The 24,403-nt window shown below is 42.9% G+C and overlaps 1 protein-coding gene across 8 annotated transcripts in view; it reads right to left on the bottom strand.

The window, feature by feature from the left end:
* The window catches only part of RFX1 (regulatory factor X1), a 60,397-nt gene that overhangs the window by 20,091 nt on the left and 15,903 nt on the right, over positions 1–24,403 (bottom strand). For 3 of the 8 annotated variants that reach the window (XM_083419572.1, XM_083419575.1, XM_083419574.1), the window contains 7 exons: positions 11,319–11,428; positions 10,602–10,685; positions 6,583–6,675; positions 3,859–3,954; positions 2,793–2,879; positions 1,717–2,085; positions 223–317 (listed from right to left, as the gene is read on the bottom strand). In XM_083419572.1, coding sequence (XP_083275698.1) covers positions 223–317; positions 1,717–2,085; positions 2,793–2,879; positions 3,859–3,954; positions 6,583–6,675; positions 10,602–10,685; positions 11,319–11,428 — 934 coding nt within the window. The remainder of the gene's footprint in view (positions 1–222; positions 318–1,716; positions 2,086–2,792; positions 2,880–3,858; positions 3,955–6,582; positions 6,676–10,601; positions 10,686–11,318; positions 11,429–24,403) is intronic. The other 5 variants (XM_083419577.1, XM_083419579.1, XM_083419573.1 and 2 more) reach the window with 3 other exon arrangements.

The following is a 24,403-nucleotide window of genomic DNA, read 5'->3' as shown; positions in this document are numbered from 1 at the left end:
AAGGCATTTCCAGCTGCTAGATCATTGTCTGGCCATCTATGCACAGGGAAGTTGACCGTCTCTGGCTTAAGATACAGAATAGAATCAATTAGCATCTGTGTGAAGATCTGTGTCCCTTGCAACCTGCACCTGACAGGAGTCCATACCCGGCTCACTGTGAGCTTGAATGCTGGGGCAGCACCGGGATGATAAAGCCTTCCTTCTCACCAGGCATGTACTCACATGGTACTTGCTGTGTAGCTGGCATCACCTCCTTCCACATACTGCACCTGGTTGGGATAGACATGCTGCACAGGTACCTGCTGGAGCTGCTGCACCTGAGAACGCAGCAAGCCCACAAAGAGAGGAAAGGAAAAGAGGTGAGACAGGATGGGCCACGGTCGCTGCGCTCCACTCTCTCTAATCCCTCCCAAGACAAAAGGCGTCTTTGCCTAGGCGCCTCTAGACAAAAGGCGACCTCTCTGCCTTCCTAATTGCCACACCTACTGTCAATCTGCTTGCAGCAGTCATCACCTGTTTCATGATTTATATTTGCCTCTATCCTGCATCTGACATTGATCTAGCAGACATTAAATGTGGGGGAAGGGGGTTCGGGGACGGGACGGGACGGGACTCTAGAATGCTTATTTCCATGAACCAAGGATTTCCCCACAAGTCAGAGCTGTAGTGAGGAAAGTCAGGAACCCAGGGTCCACATACTTTGACCCTGGGGAAAGCAGCACAATGGTATAACATGAAGAAGGAAGTGCTGGGGGCTTTTGCTGGGCAGGCAAGAGCCCCCAACAGATTCTCTTGCGTTCCCTTCTGGAATGCTAAGGTGCAGAGCTGCATGCAATTCCATCACTTCTAAAGGTCACTTTGCACATTTTTGTTAAGAGTGCAGCCGAAATGTTGCAAGTGTACATCTACAAGAGTAAAGTGCAGGTGTGAGAAATATACATTTGCATTATGCAGATGCACTTGTAGGACAGCCACGATTGGCTGCAGTTGCCCTCGAGTGCATACTCAATGGCAACCCTGGGTTCGCTCCTGTGTAAAGTGTGAAATGGCCCTTTGCAACAATGGTACAGTATTGGTTTTATGGAAATACACGGATTATAGCACAGCTTTATAAACAAGAGGCCTTTTACTTGCCATGATGGGTCTAATGTCTTACAATGTGATGAGGTGATTTGAAGAAAACTCAGTTTCCACTCACTAGACAGCAGCTAACTTTTGCCTTTGTTTCAGTAGCTGATACAGTTTTAGGGCAAACGGGCTAAGTAGTCCTCATACAATCGGTACTGCATGATTTAGCTTACCTAGATCAGACCTTGTTCATAAACATAGATGCAGTTATCTGGGATCCTGGCTAGCTATGGCAAGCCTCTGTTCTGACTCCCAAATACTGAAAGTCCTGCACAAAACGTAGCATGCTTATCTGGTGGCATATGTCTCCCACAAACCCCAATCCCTCAAGACTTCCATATCTACACCTGATTCAAGCAAATGAAATAAAAATCACATCCAGTGCTGAAGAGGTCCAAGAATTTCAATTTCTCTGGCAGTATGTGGGGAAGGAAAGAGGGTTGCTCTACCATCGCTAATTAAGAGGAGAGTCACAATCGTAGAGAAGGGGATAATGCTGGCAAGCTCTGCTACCTGACTCTGTTGGGAAGGGAAATGCACAGAGCTTGCTATTCTTGGATCTCAATCGGTGCCCTCTGCAGGACCTACTTTAAGTGCTGTAGCTGCTGTTCCAAACACTAGCACCTGAGGGACTCTCTGAATCTTGACTCTCTGGTCAGGGCTGGAGTGATGAGAGGAGAGGAATGGCAGCTGCTCTATCACCACCTTCTGTTGTGGCAGGAGGAGCGGTTGAGGAAGCATGCGGACCAGCTCCACCCACTGCTCCGAGGCAGAATCTAGAGAATGCATGTAGTGGAGCCTGTGCTCTGGGCCAGATAAACAGCAGCTGGCCAGCTGGGGTGCACTGTTGCTGCTGCTGCTGCTGCTGCTGCACTCTAGGGAGAGACCTTGCTGCACTCCTTCTTGCTCTTGCTGCTGCGACTGCTGATTGCTCTTAGAAGGGCCACTGTCTGCACTCTAAACAATAAACAGAGAGACTGAAGCAATCAGAGATAGTGGAGAAACCCAGAAATGTCCTGCCGGAATGAAGGATTAAGGCAGAGGGTGGTATTCAATTAAATAATTGCGGAAGCAGAATGAGTTCCACTTGCGCAAGGGAACTTCCCCTCTTCTTTTCCCAATGCCATTCGTATCCAGGGAACCTGCAGAACAGATTGAGGATGGTGGAAGTTCTGTTGCACAAGGAGAGATTGTGCTGATGGGATATTCCCCTTAATGCTACTTTGATTACAACCCAGAAGGTCCACGCATCCTGCCTCATCTGCATTTTGCCCAATGAGCCCAAGGCATTCTATAATGTTGGCTAAGAAGGTTCCTTACAAAACAAGAACTGGCAGGGACGAGAACCTTCCCCATCTTCATTGTCTAGAATTTATGGTGATCACCGTGGGGCTGGGGGAGTTATGGGTGACTACTAACCACTTCTTCAAGAGAAGAAGGGTGTGGGGGAGTTTGGATATATCCAGAAAGCTAGTTCTGGGTGGGAAAGATTTAAACGTCCCACCGCTGAGGAATTCAGGACAGGAATGGGTGCAAAGGCTTTAATGCCCTGGCACTGGCTAGCTGTCTTGGGGAGCAGCTAATCTAGGAATATCCTCCATGGCAGATCACAGCTGCTACCAAAGTAGGGCAGCCAGAAAGCAACAGTCAAATCTCTTTCTTACCTCTTGAGTAACATGAACCTGCTGGAGTCCTTGCACTGCCAGCTGCTGCACTGTGCCTGCTTTGGGAGTTGTCTGCACAACAGATCTCTGCAGAAACAAACCAGAATTTATCAGAATGCTTTGGATGGCAGAGGTGATACAAGGCCTCCTTGCCCCAAGGATAGCTGTAGTCGAGCTTGCAATACATACTGACAAGAGCAGGCCAACGGGAACCTAACCCTAACCCTAGGACATGAAACATGCAAAGTAATGGTTTTTCTTTTTACAGACGTCTTACAAAAATACTATTCTCACAAAAGGCCCTACAAACATATTACTTCATTTAGGTATTCCAAAGAATCTGAACACAATTAGGAGAAACTCAACAAAGCACTCTTGTCGGCATAAGCATTTCTGTTCCAAGGCTTCCCCTGACCCGCTCCAGGCCAATTTGGGCAGGGTGGGGCTGGGGAAGAGATTCCTGTTGTACTAGGACAGTGATGGTCAAACTTGGCCCTCCAGCTGTTTTGGGACTACAATTCCCATCATCCCTGACCACTGGTCCTGTTAGCTAGGGATGATGGGAGTTGTAGTCCAAAAACAGCTGGAGGGCCAAGTTTGGCCATCACTGCACTAGCAGAGGTCCTCATGTGGGCTTCCACAACTGAGATTGCTTAGTTGATTCTGGCCCATTAATTTTATATTAGTCTTATAAATCTGAATTGCACCCCAAAACATCACGTGGCAAGTTTGATTTCTGAAAACTAAATATCACATAATACATCAGTTTGTAGCAATGTGAAAGGGACAGTTGTTTAGAGTTACACATATCTGGCATTTGGCGTGACACCTCCACAACAAAACAAAGGTAAACTATAGGAAAGTTCACACTACCCTATAACTGAAAGCAGTGGCTACATGGAGTGCAATAAAGATCTTGAAAGTGCTTAGAAACACTTAACAGATAGAACTTTGAAAATCTAGTGTGAACCCTTGACAAGCTGCAGCTTTTGCTACCCGAAAATCCGATCACATTACCATGACTGGGAAGAGACCACAAGATATTGGGCAAGCAAAGATACAGCACCTCTTGTGCTACAGGCACTTGCTGGACTCCGTGAACCTGGAGCTGCTGCACTTGTCCCGGTTTAGCAGCAGAGCTGCTGTTCTGGACAGGGGAACGCTGAAAGGCAAGGAAGGAGACTTTACTTTTGGGTATGGACGAAGGAGCAAGGCATAACTGCATGATGTACTACTGTCTCAGAATTCATGCTTACTTTCTCTCCTCCTGGAGTCAGGTGGTGTCCCTCCCTCAGTCATGGTGCACTCTACTTCTAAGAAAAACTTCCACATGGTCATTATACTGCTGATGAACATTTTATGGAAGAGAAAGGTTGTCCAGCACTACCAATTTTTATCACAAAAAAGCAGGAGGGGACACCACATGCACTGCTATATTCTTTGCTTAAGTCTGTTGGTTAGAAGAGGGGCACTGAGTTGTGCCCAACATTGGGGGGCCTGTCACACGCATCACAACATTGTGCAGCTGTCGCAGACCTCCCAAGTGTCTGTGCAGCGTCTCCCGACACTGCACAAGCAAGGCAACTTTCTGCCAGGCCACACCGCTCCATGCAGTGTCTCTCAAAACTGTGCAGCTGGGGCGATTTCCAGGATGGTGGAGGACCGTGGACAAAGGTAGGAGGGAGGAAGCAGACAGGCGAGAAAGGGCTCAGCCTCCTCTGCCCCCTCAAGATGGGGGGGGGTTCAGCCCCATCCCAACAGATATGGGGGGGGGGGGCTGAAGACGCCTCAGCTTTATAGAGTTGGTGCCTATGGAGGTCAGAGATCAAATATTCTAAGTAACTTGCATTTCTTCCCAGGTTACATATGGTGCTATCTACAAAAATGACAGAATGAACATAAACTGGATATTGAAAAATGGCAACACGCAGAAACCAGTCCAGTCTCACTCTCCTGGGACATTAATTGTCTAACCTGTATATTGAAGCAAAGGATGCTTTACGGAAAGAACAGAATATAAGGCTGCTAAATGATCACAGCCTGGGCACAGTAACACACACACACGCACGCACACACACTTGACGCAAAATAGGCATGTATTTTCTGGCAATCACTCGTAGTCGAGTAAGATTGTCTTCCTTGAATATGGTCTTAACAGTGTGTCCGTAAGTGACTGTGGAGGCCAATTCTAGGGAGCGGGTGGCACTGTGGTCTAAACCATTTAGCCTCTTGGGCTTGCCGATCAGAAGGTCGGCAGCTTGAGTCTGTGTAACGGGGTGAGCCCCTGCTTTGTCCCAGCTTCTACCCACCTAGCAGTTCAAAAGCATACCAACATCAGGAGATAAATAGGTACCGCTGCAGTGGGAAAATAAACAGTGTTTCTGTGCGCTCTGGCACTCGTCATGGTATCCTGTTACGCCAGAAGTGGTTTACTCATGCTGGCCACATGACCCAGAAAGCTGTCTGCAGACAAACGCTGGCTCCCTCGGCCTGAAGCGAGATGAGCGCTGTACCACACAGTGAACTTTGACTGGACTTAACCATCCAGGGATCCTTTACCGTTACCTAGCAGGCATGTGGTAGGGCTGTAACCCTTCAAGTAATCTGTCAATTTCTTTAGGCCACAGTAACTGAAATTCATCCTACAGCCCTAGAACAGCCTACCCCAACCTCCCCACTCCCAATATCTTGGACTACAATTCCCATCGGTCCCAGTTAACACAGATGAAGGGGCTTGTAGTCTGCAACAGCTGCAGGGAACCAGGCTGAGGAAGGCTCATCTAGACAAGCTGATCTGTAAGCTAGAGGATCTGTAAGCAGATAAAGGTAAAGGTACCCCTGCCCGTACGGGCCAGTCTTGACAGACTCTAGGGTTGTGCGCCCATCTCACTCAAAGAGGCCGGGGGCCAGCGCTGTCCGGAGACACTTCCGGGTCACGTGGCCAGCATGACAAGCTGCATCTGGTGAGCCAGCGCAGCACACGGAAACGCTGTTTACCTTCCCGCTAGTAAGCGGTCCCTATTTATCTACTTGCACCCGGAGGTGCTTTCGAACTGCTAGGTTGGCAGGCGCTGGGACCGAACGACGGGAGCGCACCCCGCCGCGGGGATTCGAACCGCCGACCTTTTGATCGGCAAGCCCTAGGCGCTGCGGCTTTTACCCACAGCGCCACCCACGTCCCTAAGCAGATACAATCAACTTAATCCTCAAAGTGGCTAACAAATATGATACAGTAGGTTTCCAAGGGTTCTGATGTCACCCTGTGGGCCAACTTCAAGTAGGCTCCCAAATCACTTGGAAAAGCCCCACTGGATGCAACTGTGACAGAGAAATTTTGTGTTTTCAGTGCCACCACAAAGTGGGCTCACTAATTATCTCTTTTTGATCAGATTTGCACTGAGATTTATGCTGTGCACATCCTAGGAATCTTCCATCTTGCCTCATTGCTCTGACCTCACTGGTAAGCCAGGGAGCAGACTGAGCTCTGTGATGTGTGAGAGGATGCTTAGGAGCAACTGAGGTTGGATAAGAACCCATTGCCAGGTAATGAGAAGATGTTCCCAGGTCTCACAGAATATGATAGTCACAAGGGAGCTTAGGAGGAAACTGGAAATGGGCATCAACTGTGGAGGAACCGGGAAGTAGCTGATGAAGAAAAGAAGTATCGGACTGATCAGGAAGATAAATAAATGAGCAACATCATTCAACACAGTGAAGGTAAAACTAGGCTTTCTTTGACTCATGGCGGATGGAACATCGGAACAGGCTTTCCAAACATCTGGCCACCCACCTCAGGTGAAGAGTGGACCTGCTGCACACCATGGACGGCCAGCGCAACAGCTCCTCCTTTACTAGCCTGTGAAGTACTCTGTACCACCAGCCGCTGAAACAGGATGACATAAAAGAAGCAAGCCCTGGTTAATTACCGTATCTCCAGGAGACTGTTCAGAAGCTACTGACCAGTGGGCTACCAAAGAACTGCTCACCAACCACACACACACACTTGGTGAATTATAATATGAGCAATTTTTTACTAGCTACCTTTCACATAGGCAATTACCTTCCTACCCCACCCTGCACTACTCACTGTCATTTTCTTACTCAGTTGTCAAGGCAGCCATACCAGCTAAGAGAAGGGTTGTTGTTGTTTTTTAAAGAAAGAGATTCAGGAAAGCCTGTTGAGAGGATCAAACAAAACATGGAACCGCCTCCTCATATGGGATGCTCTGCAATCAACCACTTCCGGTTTGCCACCAAGGGGAAAGGAAGCCGGGATCACTATTGCAGTGAACTGGCTGCTGTTTTTGGAGTTTTGGGGTGGCTCGTAGGCAGCGAGAGCCCCAAAGAAGGTCCTGGGGATGACCAGGACGTCAAAGGCTCCCGCTGAGACCAAAAGGGAGCTCCCAACGGGTCTGATGATATTATGTGCTTGTAAGCATCTTTAGAGATGGGTTAAAAGCTCTGAAAACAAGAACTGAGGATTCCCTTGGCCAGACAAATACAGGTTAAGTGTTACTACTTTTTAAAAAACATTCTATTTCTACTTTTGTACTTCTTGAATACTATGTAAACTCTTATTTCCTTAAATTAATGTAGTGGATTCTGATCTCCTTTTGACTCCCTTAAACTGCTTTAAACGGCCTGGTGCAGATGTCTTGCCGCAGAGGAATGCAGAAAGTTTATGGCATCACAATTATGTGTATTCTACATATATCTTGTCCAAAATATATCATGTCCATAAACATAGATAATTGATAACAATGTTAGTCATTATGCCTGGATTGGGACAGGAATATTTTATGAAAAATCACTGAAGGTTTATATTATAAACTTCACAACAAAACCTTTTTAAAGTGTAAATCTTACCATTATATAATACTGATTTGTTACAATTGTTTCCTGCCCTTCTTCCAATGAGATCAGCACAGCACACATATGTCATTTCTATTATTCTAAGGACATTTTAAGCACAACATACAATTCACTAGCAGGATTTCACTGGTTAATAAACAGGCTTACTAAAAGGGCAAGATTATCAAGGTTGCTACTACTGCCTGTTTAACTTTTATATGTTCATATTATTATTTTATACTATTCTAATGATTGTTGAATGTCACTTTTTTGATGGAGGTTGCCTATTTTAAAGTTATGTTTTATTAGCACATTTTTGTATTGCATTAGATTGTTATAAGATGTACATTTTTTGTTTCTTCAGCTTGTAAACCGCCTTGAGTATTGTAAGATAGAAAGGCGGTATACAAATTAAAAATGATGAAAATTATGATGATGATGCCTGGTGCCTGGTATGACACTGGAAAGATTCAACCAACCAACCAAGTGAACTATGGCAAAGATACCAGAAGGTTTAGAATGCAAAAGTGACAAAGAAGCGTTGAAAAATAATGCCCTTGTCAGGGAAGGCACCTAGACTCAAATTTAAATATGTACAAAGCTAGCACAGATAATGAAAGCCAGTTGGCAGCAGCCTCTTCAGATTAGGAGAAGCGTGTAAACTGAAGGTGAACATCAAGATGTTGTCTTTAAAGAAACAGACATTCTTTGGCTGTGGAAAGTATTTCCACCAAAGACTGTACCTAGATATCATCTCATGCAATGGCACCACACATTTTTAAGATGCTTCAGGTGAACACACAGAGAAAGCATCAAATAAAATTTATGTATTCTCTCTCCCATCTATATCTACACACACACAATCATATCACTCATCCTTCCAAATACAGAAAAGAAGAGCAAATGAAGTCTTTGGACAGGCTCAAAAATACCCAGATTGTCACCCAACACATCCAAAACACAGGTGACTAGGGTACATGAGCCCTGCTGCACTTAAAAGCTTAACCCAACCTCTTCCAGGGTCCAAGCCGATACAGCCTGTTGCCTGGGTCAATTTTTTTACACTCCAACTGTTGCAATAGGTCAGGTCCCAAAGCACGAATGCAGCCAATCCACTACACCTCTTTGATAGGAGATTCCCTGAGCACCTTAGCAAAAGTACACACTATCCAACTGCTCATTTATCAATTATTAAGATTGTTTTTGCCATAAAGCGGCCTACTTCAGTGCAAGAAGACAGAACCGATAGCCCTGAAAGACACATACAGTACAAATCTTACATCATGTTTTGGTAAATCTCACCACCAGCACAAACAAGATGTACTGCTACCCCCACCTGCCACACTGTTCTGGGGCTTCTCCTGACCACCCTAGAGCCAGTTTCAGGGGGGTTCCAGGTCGCAAGGAAGCGGAAGGGAAAGTCCTATTGCACAAATGGAAGCTCTCAGGCAGGGTTTGAACTGACAGGACTTGTTTGGTGAATCCCACCCTGAGCGAGTCCCATGCAGAATCATTAGTGGGATGACCACAAGGTTGAAGTTTCAACTAAAAGTACATAATTTTTAAGAGCTGGGAAGGGCTAAACGGATTATCAAGAACAACCACTCACCCTAATGTTTGACAGTGGAACAAACTCCCTTGGGAGGCGGTAGGCTCTCCTCCCTTGGAGGTTTTTAAGCAGAGGCTGGATGACCATCTGTCATGGACGCTATAGATGTGATTCCTCCATTGCCTGGGGTTGGACTAGATGTCCCTTCAAACTCTACAATTCTATGATTCTAATAGATTCTATACACAGGTGTTGTAAATAAAAATAAGCCCTTTTCCCTTATGGGGTATCCAAGAGCCCATATAGAGTCCTTACATAGGTTCCCTATTGGTAGGAGAAAATAACAGAGGCCAACCAAAGAATATTGAGAAGCAAAGCAGCTAGTAAGCTTGATCTTTATTGATCTGTTGCAACAGGGTGCTCCCCTCACACAAAGGAGATGAAGAGGACCCCCAAAATTGTTGTGCAAGGGCTTATAAAGACTTTTGAAATTCCCATCCTGTAGATCAAGACCACCCCCAGAAACATTATGCATACATCACAGAAGGGGTGTAACCTAAGACCACCCCTCAGATACATCCCACTTACATCACAGAAATTTAAATGTTGTTTTTCTCCTGTCACAGTTTATCTCCTGTCTGGCAAGTTACTTGATTGAATTTCCTGGGGAGCCTGGCCATTCTTTTGTAGTGGTAAAATACTTATTTCCTGGGCCAGGTCACAGGCTCACACCTTATTCAAACAGACATATCTTGTGAGGAAAGAGACAATGGGGAGGCTTTTCCAGTTTAACCTTGCAGAGAAAGGATTTGGTCAGTTTAGGAATCAAAATGGTTCCAGGTTGGTCTTCCTGTGTTGATCTATGTATGTGCAGTTATGAACATTACCATATATCTAATACCATAAAATTCCTATCACACAGGTGACTATAGAACTGTAGAGATGGAAGCGATAACAAGGGTTGTGGAGCCCACTCCCTTGCAATGCAGGAATCTCAACTAAAGAATCCACGGCAGATGGCCACTCAACCTCTGCTTAAAAACCTCCAAGGAAGGAGAGATTTCTCCAGTGAAGGAGAAAACCATCAAATAAGGATTCCCTCAACAGAAATACTGGAAGCTGTAGTTCTGCAAGAGGTCTATGGGTGTCTAATATAGAAATCCTAGCAACCTAATAAAACAATTCACCCTTGGCAAAGATTATGCTACTTTACAGCTATGTGAGTTAGTAGTATACAGGTCCCCTATTTCTCATGACAATAAGCTGCAACAGCTAGAATATATTCTCAGGGCAACATCTGTATCACTCAGTTGCAGACACAGCAGGCCGGCCGGCCACTGGGCAGAGGTATGTGCTTTAAAACTGCACCAATTACTCGTGGCAGCGTCACAGAGAAAGTTCAGACTCACCTGCTGGGGTACTTGTACACTTGTGAGCTGTAGAGGTGATACCGTTCCAGGCTTCGTCTGCACGCTAGCTTGGACCAATAACCTCTGCCAAAACAAAAACAAACTAGCCAAGGATCAAGGCAAACAAAGGCAATTCACAGAAAACATTTTATCTGCTGTCAGTTTCACCTGCATTCCCCCTCAAAGATAGCAAGGCTCACTGTAAAGTCCACAAAGCACTGATATTTGCATTTAGCACAGGGGGATAATGATCCTGGCTGGGTGAAGAACCTCTGCTATTGGTTTCTTATACACAATTTCAGGAAAAGAATAGAGGAGCTCTTGCTTACAAACCTCCCACCCTACCTACATGGCCGTGTCCGTCTTTTGCTAAAGACTTTGCACCCCTCTTCCAACTCATATAACTGAGAACAAAACACAGAATTACTTACTTCTCTGATCCACAAAACAAACCCACTTGTTCTGGTTTCCAGGACCCGCCCCCCCCTGCTCTTACCAACTATATCCCATTCTACATTTATGGAATCCAAGAACTTTATTCATACCTCTCCTCACCTTTTATTCTAACACCACTAATTCAGAGGTATCTGGACTTTTAAAATGTCAAAGTAGTCCTGATTAAGAGAGCGGCCCCATTTGCTTCATTACAGGGTGGCCATTGTTGAACTAACCACAGAAACCATGGCTGACCACAGAAACCATGGCTGAGCCACATACCTGCTGAGTAGCCTGGACTTGCTGGACCACCTGAGTTGGCACCCCTGACTGTGTGGCTGTGGAGCCTGGACTGGACTCTGAAACTGTGTCACTGGGCCTCATGGAGCTTTCTGTAGAGAGGCAGATGAGAAGAGTTAATAGCACAAGCCCCAACTCTCCAGCCACCTATTTAAAATCTCAACAGCAAAGTAGGTGATGCATAAGACTAGGCTCAGGCATTGGGAGTTCAGGTGTCCATGCCCTAGTTTATAATATGATTCAGCGAAAACTGGAAGGCCAAGAGTAATGATTCCTGTGTTTAACTGCTAGCTCACACAATACATTCTGTCGCCTGACATAGTATAGCACACAATGAAAGGACTTTGCCCCAGCATCTCTTGCAACATTGCAGGAAATCTTGGGCCACATTTTGCAGATTGCACCTAAATTATCACCCCCATAAACTTTGATGCCCCAAGCAACTGCTTGAGATGATGACCTGTGTTTTGGAGGGGAACAAATTCTGATTAGAACTACATTTCAATGAATTTCGACCTATCCAGAACTTTCACTATCCAGACGCTAACCTCAGAAAGTAAAAGGAATTTTACTTGGTAGTTAAACATATAAAAGGTTGACCTTCCTGAAGCAGGAATAGACAAGAAAATAAATTCTCCCTAGAATATTTCCAAATTACTGTTATTTGGTGCAATAAATATGCAGCTGTTACTTGTTTGTGGAGAGGCTTCCATAGGTATTTCCTCAAGGCAGTGATTGCCAAGGGGATATCTCATTTTCTCAGCACTGAGTCTGCAATTTCTGGTCACTACAATCCTAACATGTGTAGTAAGAAGTAAGTACCCTTGAGACCAATGGGGGTTCTTCCCAAGTAAACTGTGCATAGGACTACCGCCTGAGAAAACGCTATTTGCACACAGTCACAAACACAACACTCTCTTATCACATTCATTGTGAATTAGTGCTGTGTGGAACAGGCTTATGTATTACAGCCACCTAATGGATACTGCCTGCAACATAGCTAGTAATAAGAAGCACAACCCCTCTCCACTGCTCCTGCCATTTTATGAATTTTAAAATGCTTTGCCAGAGGCTGAATGAACTCTCTCACCCTGTCAGAATAGCAACAAGAAAAAGAAATACATCAAAAAGGCTACCCAATCCTGCCACCGCAACATTTCACTATTTTATAAACTCCTAAAATAAAAACAACAAAACTCCGACAACCATGTGCTCCTATTGCCATGACTGGTACATGGATATTCTGATTTTTTAGATGTGGCAAGCAGCAGTATGTCTGTCTCCTGCAGAAAGGCTATCTCCACTGTATAAACCCACTCTCAATTTTATGTCAATGTAGGATATTGTACCCCTGGCACTTAATCCAAACCTGATGAAGTTATCGTGCTATAATAAATAATTCCAGTGTTTCTCATTTTCTAGATCTCACCCCTCCCCTATTTTTCACAAATTGGCAAAGGAAGCAGGTACATCTATTTCCCAAAAGCAAGGACTGACCACTTGAGGCAAGCAGTAGTTGTGATAACTAGGAAGCTCCCAGTGCCAAGTGCAGAATTATGAACTCTTGGTGCTCAGGAGTTGGTTTTAACAATGCCCTGCTTGAATAGAGTTTGCTTCTTTTTTGCTGTAATTCCAGTGACCACAACGGATTTGCAAAAAAAGCAGAGAATGTGATTTAGAAAAGCTCTGACCTCTGTCACAACTGGGCTGATCCTAAGCAGAAATCCCTTCCCAAGTACTTACGGTCAAAAGGCATTGCATAAAGGCAATCATAATACATGGTGAGGCTGTAAAAAGGGTTTCAGTTCTAGTTGTTCCTTTCCTTGAGAATAAAACAGACAAGGCTTTTATAAACTGTAACCTTGGCCAGATAATCCCTGCTAGTTCCTACCAAAGCTCCAGACAGGTTGGTTTCAAATAAACATTCACATTGTAGTAGGTACACCCTCTGTTCTTCTCAGGATGGGGTGGCGGATGCCGGCTGTTCACCTGATTGTAATCACGAAGCAGGAGTTCACGTTTCACGAGTGTCTCATTTAACATGCACAGCGGGAGGGAGAAAAAGGGCAGGTGAAGTCACTCTGGGCCACCTGCAATAGGCTTGTGCATTTATGTCCTTAGAAAAACTAGCATCCTAAGTAGGGTTTCAAAACTGTTCTGTTTAAAAGCTTCAGCTCTTTTAACATGAAGAATGATCAGCAACTACATAACCAATATGACTAGGCACATGTCTGAACTGAGGAGTGCAAAACCATATGGCAGACATCTCAAGGATGAGAGAGTGTTCCATCTACAAAATAGCTGGAAGAGATCTATTCAGTAAATGACAAGGCGCTTGCAGACTGATTTGATCCTGGAATGTCCCACCTTTCCTTAGGATGTCCCTATTTTCATTTCCGAAATGTTGGAAAGTATGGTAGGATGTCCCTATTTTGATTGGAGAAACACTGGAGGGAACAGAATTATCTGACTCCAGAACTGTCTGAAGGTAACCCTATTTAAGTAAGTTTTTTTAATGTTTAATGTTTTATTATGCTTTTATACATGTTGGAAGCTGCCCAGAGCAGCTGGGACAACCCAGTAAGATGTGGGAGGTCTAAATAGTAAAATTATCAATATGGAATGGGACGTCCCTATTTTCATAAGAGAAATATTGGAGGGTATCCGCTTGTACCTCCCAACATTCACAGAGCTACCTTCGGTTCTGGAACTCTGAAAATCCTACTTTAATCAGGATATTCTGCTGTGGCTGACAACAGAGGGCCTGGTGTTCTAGGCTAGAGGGTCAAAAGACTGTCATAATGAGCCTTCCTTGAAAAGACAACTAAAGAAAATGCAGACAAGTTATCTGAAAGTAGTTGCTCTTTTCTGGGGAATGGGAGCATATAAGATCAAAGCAAATAGGAAGAAGCAGGACCAGAAAAAGGGGGACTGAAAAAGAGCCTGACAAAAATAAAAGTTTAAAGGGTTGGACCTGGGATAAGCAGAATTTAGCTTGCAGTGATTGGGCTTTACACTGTACAAGACCTGAACCACTGCCAGATGGGAGCATTTTTGAATAGGCCCTTTGCCTGGAACGAACAAGCATTCTGTTCAATGCCCCAGTGACACAATTTCTAGATTTGCCAACTCTGACATGCTAATCAAGGAAAAATGGACAGGCTTTGATCCCTGGAAGGCAGAACCTTTCCACAGCTGCCCCTCCTCTCACTACTGCTCTTACCTCAAGGCCCAAAGATAAGCAAACTTTCATTCAATCTTTCTTTTCCCCTTGCTAATTTCAGGACATTTTGGTACTAGAACTATTTTTACCAGAGTATTAAATAATAATAATAATAATAATAATAATAATAATAATTTTTTATTTATACCCCGCCCTCCCCAGCCAAGGCCGGGCTCAGAGCGGCTTACAAGCAATAATAAAAACAATATGAATGATTACAACTTAAAAACAAAAGTAAAGTACAACATTAAAATAATGGAACATTAAAATATTAAAATGTAGCCTCATCGCAGGAGGAGAAGGAAAAGAAAAAAGAAAGAGAGGGAGGGAATCAAATTGGCTCCAAGCCAAAGGCCAGGCGGAACAACTCTGTCTTACAGGCCCTGCGGAAAGAAATCAGATCCTGCAGGGCCCTGGTCTCATGAGACAGAGCGTTCCACAAGGCCGGAGCCAGAGTTGAAAAGGCCCTGGCTCTGGTTGAAGCCAATCTAACTTCCTTAGGGCCTGGGACCACTAGGGTGTTGTTATTTATGGACCTTGAGGCTCTCCGTGGGGCATACCAGGAGAGGCGGTCCCGTAGGTACGAGGGTCCTAGGCCGCGAAGTGCTTTAAAGGTCAAAAGCAGCACCTTAAATCTGACCCTGTACTCTACCGGGAGCCAGTGCAGCTTGAAAAGCACTGGGTGAATATGCTCCCATGGCAGAGACCCCGTGAGGAGCCTCGCTGCAGCATTCTGTACCCGCTGGAGTTTCTGGGATAGCTTCAAGGGCAGCCCTGCGTAGAGCGAATTACAGTAGTCAAGCCTGGAGATGACCGTCGCATGGATCACTGTGGCCAGGTCGGGGCGGGAAAGGTAAGGGACCAACTGCTTGATGCGGCGAAGGTGGAAAAATGTCGCCTTGGCTGTTGCTGTAACTTGCGCCTCCATGGAAAGGGAGGCGTCAAGGATTACACCCAAACTCTTAACGGAAGGCAATGGCACTAATTGGGCCCCCACAAGAGAAGGGAGTTGGTCCCACATCCCCATGCCATCCCGACCTAGCCATAGGACCTCTGTCTTCGAAGGATTTAGTTTCAATCGGCTCCCATGAAACCATCCAGCCACAGCTTCCAAACATCTGGTCAGTGTGTTCAGGGCCGAGTCGGTGTGGCCATCCATCAACAGATAGAGCTGAGTGTCATCAGCATATTGGTGACAGCCCAGCCCAAAGCTCCGGATAATCTGGGCAAGGGGACGCATAAAGATGTTAAAAAGGATCGGGGAGAGAATTGCGCCCTGCGGCACTCTACACACCAAGGAGTGGCGCGATGACATTAAAGGAGTACACTTCCAATTATAACAGGGTTTATGATCCCCTGGGAGCTCAGCAGAGGAACAGGGCATGTATCTGCCCAAGCATGTGTCTGCATGCACATATGCACAGCCTTAACTCCTTTTGGAGACAAGTCACAGGAATAAGCCTAAAGGAACAAAGCCCACTGGAATTAGCACTGATCCTGGTAACTTTGCATGGCCGGTATCCTTATTCCCATATTGCAGAATGGACAGGTGAGAGACTTGCTTGCCTAAGGCAACAGTGGTTTGCTGACAACCATGGTTTGCTGACATTGTCATTTTGTTAAAAGAGAAAGAGATTATCAAGCATCTCTGTGTTCTTTTCACTATATTTTCTGGAAGCTTGTTGCCTGCTTTAATTTTCAATTTTTCTTTCTAGGCTAATGTGTACTGCATAGCTTCAACATAAGACTTTTGTTTGTTTGTTTGTTCTTCACTTTCCATGATTTTGTTTAGCATCTAGCCCAATGAAGAGCTGGAGAACTCAAAAGCTTGCACACTATTTGGGGATATATTTTATCAGCCAAATAAGAGTATTGCCCTGATATGGATTTTGGAATACCACCGCTAGCCATCATTTAATGAGGTACACACTTTGGCAACTCAGTTGAAGGACATAATTTAACTAGGATTTGAAAAACCTGAAAAACAATAATGGCAAGATTATCCAGAAAAAATATTTGAGCAAAGTCCTCAGCTGCTATAAAACTGTTCAGTTTGACTTCACTGAAATGAAGCAGGACTGGCTATATATATCTCTAGCATCAACCCAAAGAGAAACCTGCTATGACCACAGATGCCACTCTGCCAGCTCGCTCAAATGTGCTCTGCGTTGTTTGACAAAGGAGGGGGCACAAGGTAATGTGAGTTTTCTGAACATCCAAATAAAACTCTCACTGGCAGTGGAATGTCTACTCAAAAGCAAACTGAATTCATTGGGGCTTATTCCCAAATGAGCAGGGTTATGACTGCAGCCTGAGAAAAAGTTTCAAAAATAATTTAGCAGAATACATGAAGCAGGAGAGTTGGACTTCATCTAGAGTGAATCTGAACACTGCCTTCCTAGCCATCTTTATTTCTGTTTTTCAGTGCACTTGTTTTTCAGTGTAGCTGAAAATTAGTGGCTTTCTTCCATTTGCTGAATGAACAAGTCAGTGTAACTCAAAACCCTGCATATCCCTACATCAGCAGAAGATATCACCTTACTCTTTTGTTATCTCTGATTTTGTCCAAAGCACGTGTTATAACAGCAGCGGAGTAAAAGAATAATAAGAATAATAATTCTGACAACTTACAGAAAATGCGACTTTAATATTAATGGATTGATTTTTAAAAGCTGATAAATTCAGACAATGTAACTGGCCAACAAGTAAATATAAATTGAGAGAGGTTGTGTTTTCTGTTTTCTAAACAAGCACAAGCATATAATTTGCCCAGTGGTCACTTATGGGATACAAAGCAAGAAAGAAGGCGATTAATAGTGGTGCCTGAAAAGAAAGATTTAAAAAACCCAGAGATCTGTTCTAGACTCAGTTTCTCAAATAAGAGGAAAGGAAGAAGCTGTCTTGTACCAGGTGAAATCCAGTACTGTCACGACTTCATGAATCTCCAGGATTTCAAGTAGTGGACTTCCCTCAATCCAAGTAGTGGATTGAGATTGAATCCTGACAAGACAGAAGTACTGTTTCTGGGGGACAGGAGGCGGGCAGGTGTGGAGGATTCCCTGGTCCTGAATGGGGTAACTGTGCCCCTGAAGGACCAGGTGCGCAGCCTGGGAGTCATTTTGGACTCACAGCTGTCCATGGAGGCACAGGTTAAATCAGTGTCCAGGGCAGCTGTGTACCAGCTCCATCTGGTACGCAGGCTGACTGCCTCACCAGAGTGGTGCATGCTCTGGTTATCTCCCGCTTGGACTACTGCAATGCGCTCTACGTGGGGCTACCTTTGTTTTTTTTTTTTTTTTTTTTTTTTTTTTTTATAAATATTTATTAAGTTTTACATAAACAATAAAGAACAACATAAACAACACATAACACAGAAAAAATACACAAACATAAAACACAAAAACAACAGTAATAAACAATAAAAATAGAGAAAATTAAAAAAAAAAATACCCTTTTTATCTTCATAATGACCTTGCATTTACTTGTTTCTGCGACTTCCCCCAACCTCCCTACTCTGTATTCCAAATCAAATGTTCTGTCTGCAAATTCTTTCCCTCTATCATAATTTAAATTTCTCATCATCTTAAATCCATATCCCATAATTATATTTCCTTCAGTCTAGATTTTAGATCTTTTTCTGTTCACTTTTCTTGCTAAAAACCAGTCACCTTCAGTCCGATATCTTCAAATGTTCGTTATCTTGCAGTATTTCTGTAAATAGTCTTTAAATTTCCTCCAATCTTCCCTCACCGTCTCTTCTCCCTGGTCTCTAATCCTGCCGGTCATTTCTGCTGATTCCATGTAGTCGATGACTTTCATCTGCCATTCTTCCAGAGTGGGTAATTCTTCTGTCTTCCAATACTGTGCAATAAGTATTCTTGCTGCTGCTGTAGCATACATAAAGAAAATCCTATCTTTCTTGTGCACCTGTTGGCCAACCATGCCCAGGAGAAAGGCTTCTGGCTTCTTCGAAAATGTGTATTTAAACACTTTTTTCAGCTCATTATAAATCATCTCCCAGAATGCCTTAATCTTAGGGCACGTCCACCAAAGGTGAAAGAATGTGCCTTCAACTTCTTTACATTTCCAACACTTATTATCGGGCAAATGGTAAATTTTCGCAAGCTTGACTGGTGTCATGTACCACCTATATATCATTTTCATTACATTCTCTCTTAGGGCATTAGATGCCGTAAATTTTATACCGGTGGTCCATAACCGTTCCCAGTCAGCAAACATTATATTATGGCCCAAGTCTTGTGCCCATTTAATCATCACTGATTTCACTTCCTCATCCTGTGTATTCCATTTTAGTAGCAAGTTATACATTCTTGACAAAATCTTAGTTTTGGGTTCTAACAATTCTGTCTCCAATTTTGATTTTTCCACCTGGAAGCCAATTTTTCTATCCATTTTAAATGCTTCCATTATTTGATGATAATGGAGCCAATCTCGGACTTTACTTTTTAATTTATCAAAACTCTGTAGTTTCAATTTGTCTTCATCTTGTTCTAAAATCTCCCAATATTTTGGCCAGTTTGCCTCCATATTGAGCTTTTTTAGTGCTTTTGCTTCCATTGGGGACAACCACCTTGGGGTCTTGGTTTCAAGCAAGTCTTTATACCTCATCCAAACTTTAAACAATGCATTCCTAACAATGTGGATTTTAAACATTCTATGCACTTTAACCTTGTCATACCATAGATATGCATGCCAACCAAAAACATTGTTAAATCCTTCTAGATCCAACATGTCAGTGTTTTCAAGAAGTAGCCATTCTTTTAACCAACAAAAGGCTGCCGCCTCATAATAAAGTTTCAGGTCTGGCAGGGCAAAGCCCCCTCTTTCTTTTGCGTCGGTCAATATTTTAAATTTTATCCTTGGCTTTTTGCCCTGCCAGACAAATCTGGATATATCTCTTTGCCACCTCTTGAAACAATCAATCTTATCTATAATTTGCAGTGTCTGAAACAAAAACAACATTCTTGGCAATACATTCATCTTTATCACAGCAATACGACCCATTAAGGAGAGTTTCAAATTAGACCATATATCTAGATCTTTCTTTATCTCCGACCAACTTTTCTCATAATTGTCTTTATATAAATTTCCATTTTTCGCAGTCATAGTAATACCCAAATATTTCACTTTTTTCACTACTGCCAATCCTGTCTCATTCTGAAATCTTTCTTTCTCAATTTCTGTTAGATTCTTTGTCAAAACTTTGGTTTTTGTTTTGTTCAATTTAAACCCTGCCAGTCGACCAAACTCTTGGATCAGTTCTAAGGCTCTTTTCACACTGGATTCTGGCTCCTGTAATGTCAGAACTAGGTCATCTGCAAATGCTCTTAATTTATATTGTTTAGCTCCGACCTGAATCCCTCTGACCAATTGGTCCTTTCTAATCATATTCAGCAACACCTCCAGGACTGATATAAACAGCAAAGGAGAAATTGGGCAACCTTGTCGCGTACCTTTCTCTATTCTGAACTCCTCAGTGATTACACTGTTTACAATTAACTTAGCTTTTTGTTCAGAATAGATTGCACCTATACCATTTTCAAATTCCTGACCTACCCCCATACTTTGGAGATTTTTCTTCATAAAACTCCAAGAAATATTATCGAAGGCCTTCTCCGCATCCACAAATATTAGAACCGCCTTAGTATTTATTTTTTCTTGTAAAAATTCCAGAATGTCTATTATATTCCTTACATTATCTGATAAATGTCTTCCTGGGAGAAAGCCTGCTTGGTCCTTATGAATCTCCTCTATTAAAACCTTCTTGAATCTTCTAGCCAGAATATCTGCAAAAATTTTGTAATCCACATTAAGTAATGATATTGGGCGGTAGTCTTTGAGTTGGTGTTTCTGAGTCTCTACCTTTGGTATAAGTGTAACAAAAGCTTCTTTCCACGTATCTGGTGCCTTCTCCCCCTGAAGTATTTTGTTACAAACTTCTTTCAATGGCTGAATTAGCCAGTCTTTCAGTGCTTTATAATATCTAGCAGTCAGTCCATCGGGTCCTGGAGACTTGCCCAGTTGCATATTCTGAATGGCACTCTCGACCTCTTGGTCTGTTATGCTATAATTCAATTTCAATCTATTCTCTTGAGATATTTTCGGTAGCCCATTCGCTTTCAAGAATTTCTCTATGTCTACTTCCTTCTGGGGTTGTTGAGAATAAAGCTGTTTAAAATATTTTTGAAAAGCGGTCCTTATTTCTGTAGGGTTCTGAATAGTTTTTCCTTCCACTTCTAGATTTGTTATTGTATTCAACTTTTGTCTCTTCTTAATTTGCCAAGCCAATAATTTCCCACACTTGTTTGCAGATTCAAAAGTTCTCTGTCTCATTTGTCTGATCTTCCACTCAATCTCTTGATTTACCATTTGCATATATTCCACTTGATATAATTTAATCTCTCTTAGAGTTTCCTTTGAATTTGGCTTTAATCTCAATCTCTTTTCTCCTTCATTGATCTTTTCCAAGATCTTTTCCCTTCTTTCCTTTTGTAATCTCTTTTTAAGCGTATTTTGTTGTATCAAGAACCCTCTCATAACAGCTTTACTTGCATCCCATACGATTCTTTTCTCCACCGTCGTGTTCAAATTTATCTCGAAATAGTCTTTCAAAGTTTTCTGGGCCTTTTTGTTCACTTCCTCATCCCTGAAGAGAGAGTCGTTCATTCTCCATCTGAAAGAACCAGTTGGTAGTAAGTTCATTCCCATCTTTACTGCATTATGGTCGGAGCAAGTTTTTGGGCAGATTTCCACCTTTTTTATATTTGGTGCCAGTCCTCGGGTGATCCATATTTGGTCGATTCGTGTCCAAGTCATTTTAGCTTCAGAATAGAAGGTTCCCTCTCTTCCTAACGGGTTTTTGGTTCTCCAGATGTCAATCAAGTCCAGGTTATCAGTCAAATCAAAAAAGGTTTTCGGTAGTCTACCATCCTTGGTGACCACCTGTCGTTGCGCCTTGTCCATATTTGTTGAAACAACTCCATTCATATCTCCCATCAAAATCACACTGTATTCCAAATATTCATTCAGTGTCTCATGCAGCTTCTTAAAAAACTCGGATTTTCCCTCGTTTGGTGCATACACTCCTACTATCAGATACTTCTGTCCATGGTACTGTATTTCAATTGCCAAATATCTTCCATGTTCATCCTTAAACATAAATTTTGGTGTAAGGCTCTCTTTGGCATATATTACTACTCCTCTTTTTTTGACTTTGTCAGATGAGATAAATTCTTGACCCAATCTTTTGTTAATTAAAATTTTCCTATGGAGCCTGGTCACATGTGTTTCTTGTAAGCAGATCAAGTCCAATTGTTCTTTCTTTAAAATATGGAATATCGATTTCCTCTTTCGAACTGAGTTGAGGCCATTACAATTCCAGCTTAGAAGTTGCAGAGACATGATGAATTTATTCTGTTATATTCCTCCAGATGCTCCCTCTGTCTTGTCTTTATCTGTCAAGTCCGGCGTTGTCCTCTTCTTTCTGTTTCGTTTCGGCCTTGCTCCTGTCTTGTCTTCCTCTCCCTCCTCTGATGACTCCAAGGAATCTGCTACTTTTAATGTTCCTTTCTGTAGGTCCTCTCCATAAACTTCTAAAAAGGCGTTCTTGTCTTCCACTGATCTTACTTTTGTCTTTCTTCCCTTGATACTGAAGGAGAGTCCTTCCGGAAATTCCCACCTGAAAATGATGTTGTTTTTTCTTAATTGAATAACTAGATCTTTATAATTCGATCTAAGGTCCAGAAGATGCTTTGGAATATCCTTGAAGATCTCGACTTTGGATTGATTAATTATCAATGATTTTTGAAAATGTAGTCCCAAAATCTTGTCTCTTTCTTCTTTGGTTCTAAATGTAACCAAACAGTCTCTAATTTTGATCTTCTTGCTTGTTCTTCCCAGACGAAAGGCACTCAGGATCTTAAATTCCTCCTTCTCAGGCTCCAAAGTCCAAAATTTCTGAAATTCTTGTGTCAGAAGGTCCCGCAGGCTTCCTTCCTCGATCTCTGGAACGTTTCTAATTCTCAGATTAGTTTGTTTATCTTTTAATTCCAGCATAGAAAATCTTGCTCTATACTCCTCCAATTGCTTGCTCATCGGTGGCAATTTCTCCTCTGTAGCAGCTGCAACCCCCCTTGCCTCCTCAGCAATTTTTCTTGTCTCAACCGACGCCTCAAATAATTCCTTAATTGAGGCTGTATTCTGTTTTATACTGGCAGAGTTCTGTTCTATCTTTTGGAAGGCCTCTGTTACCCCTTTGTTTGTTTCTTCAACTTGACTTTTTACTTCCACAACTTGTTTTTTAGTTTCTGACACTTCTTGTGTCAGTTTGTCTAGGGATCCCTGTACCCTTGCAAATCCTGCAGTAATAAGGTCTTCTGTCCCAGACATTTCTTTTACTTTGGGTATAACAGAGGCACTTCCTGTAGGTTCAGGGAAGGATCCCCTCCTTCCCGTGTGAAAAGATTTACCAGATCTTGTTGTTTTGTCTTGAAATTGCTGTAATTTTCCTTTTCCCTCTGCCATAAGCCACCAGTTTCAAGGTTACTCTGCAGCTGCAACTTATTTACCAGTTCAAGGGAAGAGAGTGGAATTTTCCTCTATTTACTTTGTATCCCTGCAGTAATTTCAGTAGCCACCAGGGGGACCTCGGAAATATTACTATTAAAAAAATACAATGTATCACCTTCTCTCTTTTCACAACCGATTCGAAACAGTAATGTCCACAATACCAAGTTTCAAGTAGAATTCTCTTGTCCTGGTGGGCTGGCTCCTTCAAACACTTAAGTATTCTTTTGAATGCTTCACAGTCTTTCACAGTCTTTTAAGACTTCACTTTCACTTTTGGCAAACCAAAACGGCAGTCCGGACAGCTTCCCTGCTGCCTGGGGGGGGATTTTCTATTGTCCTTTAGCCAAATCCAAATCTATTCACAATCAAACGTCTAGGCAGTATATCTTAGTCTTATAAGTCTCTTTGATCAGACAGAATGTCCCTCCATTTTCCCCCTCCCCTTCTAATAACAGTGGGGGGGGGACTTTTAACGTCCTTTGACGGCTCAGGACGATATTTCTCAATCACAGAGACCTTTCATGCAGGCAAAAATATCTTTCCTATCTTTTCCCCTCTCCTCTCCTGCTTCCGGAGAGGGGGTCTTGTCTTAAGATTTTCGGATTTTTTATCCTTTCAAAGACGTCTTTAAAGGTTTTAGTCCACAGAGTCTTTGCTTTAAACTATTTACACAGCGGAAGGCTGGCTTCCTGTTTAGACCTTACCGCTTCGGGTTCAAATTACTTCTCTCTTTTACTTCAAGTCCCAATTCTAATCCAACATTCAAAATCTTGCTTTTCTTTGAAGTTTTAACTTCCCCTACTCACGGGTACTTCTTTTCTTTTGTAATCCAAATTGTCTCAGGAAAAAGCGTCCAGAGGCACATTTCCAGCAAGAGGCAATGGTCTCCATTATGGAAATTTTCAACCTCGTCCTGGTGCCCCATGGCCCGCAAACCAGTAGGTATAGGATTGCACCCTAAATCTTTGTTGTTGTTTTAAAAATCACAAGACAAAAATACCTGAGACAACATTTGAGCTCATAATAATGGATAATAGTAGACATCTAGTATTAATAGTAAACATCTGTTGAGCTTCTGCTGGGAGATGGAGCAAGTTAAAAGATACTTGGGGGAAAGGGACAAGATGCCAGACTGAATACTGATTTTGAAGTTTGTATGCATATATATACAAACTTCAGAAACACTTACGTACTTGCATGCACACACACACACACACACACATGCAAGTACGGGGGGGGGGAATCTTCATTTTGC

The sequence above is a fragment of the Podarcis tiliguerta genome (assembly GCF_965153285.1).
Source record: "Podarcis tiliguerta genome assembly, chromosome: 17".
Taxonomy (NCBI): domain Eukaryota; kingdom Metazoa; phylum Chordata; class Lepidosauria; order Squamata; family Lacertidae; genus Podarcis; species Podarcis tiliguerta.
This window is presented reverse-complemented; position numbering and strand designations above follow the sequence as displayed.